The 3,055-nt window shown below is 50.3% G+C and overlaps 1 protein-coding gene across 1 annotated transcript in view; it reads right to left on the bottom strand.

Annotated features, from left to right (window-relative positions):
- The window catches only part of RNF169 (ring finger protein 169), a 109,698-nt gene extending 109,361 nt beyond the window's left edge, over positions 1-337 (bottom strand). The window contains exon 1 of the mRNA XM_040489100.1: positions 7-337. Within this exon, the coding sequence (XP_040345034.1) occupies positions 7-304 (298 nt within the window). The 5' untranslated portion in view covers positions 305-337. The remainder of the gene's footprint in view (positions 1-6) is intronic.
- Positions 338-3,055: the final 2,718 nt, after the last annotated feature.

Below are 3,055 nucleotides of genomic sequence, written 5' to 3'. Positions count from 1 at the left end.
CGGGGCCCGCTGCGTCGGCGGCGCGCTGGGCGCAGCCTCGGCACAGCGAGTGGCCGCACGGCAGGGCCGCCGCTTCGCCCAGGGTCTCCAGACACCCGGCGCAGCCCGACTCCTCCGGCCGCGGCGGTGGCGGCGGTTGCAGCAGCGGCGGCGGCAACACCAGCAACGCGGGACCAGAGGCCGCGCCCGGGGCCCCAGTCTTGGCTGCCGCCATCTCGTCACAGCGGCCCCGTCGGCCCCGCCGACTCAGAGCTGCCGCTGCCGCCGCGGAAGAGGCCCGAGTACTCGGACCTGCCGCCGCCATCTTGTTTCCCGTTTGAAGGGAGAGTCCGTTGCGAGGGAGAAGAGTAGAGGGCGGGGCAGTGCGCGGCGGGCGGTACCGGCTACATATTTATGAGGGGACGGGGCTCCAATGAGCCGGGAGAAGGTTCTCCCCGGGCCCGATTGGCGGGAGGCGAAACCTCATTAATATTTATTAGCTACCTTCTATGTCGTCCTCAGCCTCGCCCTCCAGTTTTTGCAATTTCCTCTTTTTGAACCTGGTGAAGTTGAGGACTGAGGGGATTTGGAAATTCTGAGCGATGTTAAACTTTACGAAGTAATTACATTTATCCTGCACTACCTTGATAACTAAGGCTAAAGTGAGGGGGGGGGGAGGGGGGTTATGTGAATTATCCAGAACGTTCCCTCAGTGCTTCATTTCATGAAAGGGTAGCTGTTGTGACCAGGCCTACTTAGTGACCAGCAACTAACTACCAAAAATAACAGCTTCTTGTCAGTTCTCATCTCCATATCTTCCCTATTCACGTCTCTTCCTGGAACTCCCCTCTCTTGGCTGGCAAAATCAGACTTTCCTGGTTTTTTCTCAACCCCTAAGCCCTTTCCCAGACTCCTTCGATCCCTCCCCCTTATTTGGGGCTTAAGCCTGCGTTTTCTTCTAGGCTCAGTCCTCCTCTCTCTTTGGGTGTGCCCCATGTGCCCCCACTCTCACCTCACACTTTCTCCCAGCTGAAACTCCCAAACTGATACCGGCCATCCAGACCTCCTTGAGTCCAGTCCTGCACTTTCAACTGCCTGATGGAAACATCATATTGAATGTCTGCATCCCTCGTGTACAAAACCAAAGTCACTGTCTTCCACCCTCCTTCAAAAACAGCGTATTTCTTATTTCCCTCATCCTGTTAAAGGTACTATCCTCCTAGTTCCTCAAGCTCTAAACCTAGGGTTCTTTACATTTCTCTCATCTACCACATCTGTCAGTTTGTTAATCCTGCCACTTCTCCCACCAAAGTGACTATTTTCCCACCTATCTTTTCCTATTCATTCCATTCCCACCGCCCAATTCATGTCCCGTCATCTCTCACCTAGATTGTTGCAGTAGGTTGTCTCCCTGCCCACAGCCTCTCTTCCTCCAACCCATGCTCCACAGCTCTTAGAGTTGCTTCCTAAAGGACAGCTCTTACCATGTCATGCCTACTTGGGCTAGTCACCAAGTGAGTGACTTTGATGCCAGCCCCCCTGGATGCAGAGGGTATGGGAGAAAGAATGGCTCCCTTCTGAAAAATGGTTCTGCTATAGCAATTCTCCTACCCTTTGCTTTCTTTGCACTAAGGTAGATACGGAGCAGGAGGACATTAAGCAAATGGCATTTCCTGTTGGGAATCTTTATAAGAAAGCACAAGTTTTATAAGGAGAGCAAAATCAAAGAAAGCAACATAATGTAAGGGAAGGCATCAGAGGCCCTGGGTTTCCATTGCCCAGAAACAGTGTCTGAACTGGTGGTAAAACAATCCAAGGCAGAGTGATTGGTGGAAGTCAGAGAGCAGGAAAAAGAAAGAAGTAGATTCCCAAGATGAGAACCAGATGGCTAAAGAACAGTCAAGAATTGAAGAAGAGTCAATGAGTAATTGAAACAAGGTCTTGTGTGCACAGAGGCCCAGTCAGAATCCTGGCAAACACAGAAGTATGGCTTCAGCTGGACTGTCCTTTATCCAGGGATCCTCCTCATTTCACTCCCCACTTGAGGTTCTTGAGGGCACATTGCCCAGATTCTGACAAGGAGGCCTGTGGTCCAGAGATCAAACTAACTACCATTAGGATTGGGGCTCTTGGTGTGGGCTCGTTCTTGACAGTTTGGGGCTCTTGATCTGAAGCCTGTTTACTGTTGGAAGAGCTGAACGATAGACATGAAGCATGCTTCCTTAGATACAAATAAAGACAGGAAATTTCCTTTCACAGAGGGGAAAAAACAAGAGGTCTGAGTAGCACTAGACCAAAAGCCAGGAGATCTGGGATTGGTCCTGGCCCCTTTACCCTTCTCGTTAACTCATTGTGTGATTTCAAACACCTAACTTCTCTCTGGGCCTCAGTCTCCTCATCTTTAAAACAGGGTATTGGTGCGACACCTGGGTGGCTCAGTCAGTTAAGCATCTGACTCTTGATCTCGGCTCAGGTCATGATCTCACAGTTCATTAGATGGAGCCCCACTCCATGGAGCCCCATGTCCATTGAGCCCCACAACCATTGGGCTCCACACTGACAGCGCAGAACCTGCTTGGGATTCTCTCTCTCTCTCTCTCTCTCTCTCTCTCTCTCTCTCTCTGCCTCTCCCCTGCTCACACGTGCTTTCTCTCAAAATTAAACAAAAAAAAGGGGAGGTATTGAAATTGAGCAGTTTGTGACCTGGGACACACCTCAGAAAGGTACACACACACACACACACACACACACACACACACACCCCAAAATCTCACCTCAGATCTACTGAAGGTGAGATACCAGCATGTGTATTTTATTAACGCCATAGGAATTCTAATGAATACTCCTAGATAAGACCACTATAACAGATAAGTTCAAAGGTCTCTTTTAGCTTTAACCTTCTAGGACTCTGACTCCCAATTTCTCCCAGTCTCTTCTGTCCTCTATGCTGTCGCCAGATCAATCTTACTCAAGCCATAGCAGGGACAGAAGGTAAGGCAAACCTAAGAAATCTGGAGAGTTATTTACTGCGTGGGAAAATGAGAGCGATGGATGGTCCTAACATGTCAAGCCTAGG

Source organism: Herpailurus yagouaroundi, unplaced genomic scaffold (genome assembly GCF_014898765.1).
Source record: "Herpailurus yagouaroundi ecotype Mexico unplaced genomic scaffold, PumYag 180, whole genome shotgun sequence".
NCBI lineage: Eukaryota > Metazoa > Chordata > Mammalia > Carnivora > Felidae > Herpailurus > Herpailurus yagouaroundi.
This window is presented reverse-complemented; position numbering and strand designations above follow the sequence as displayed.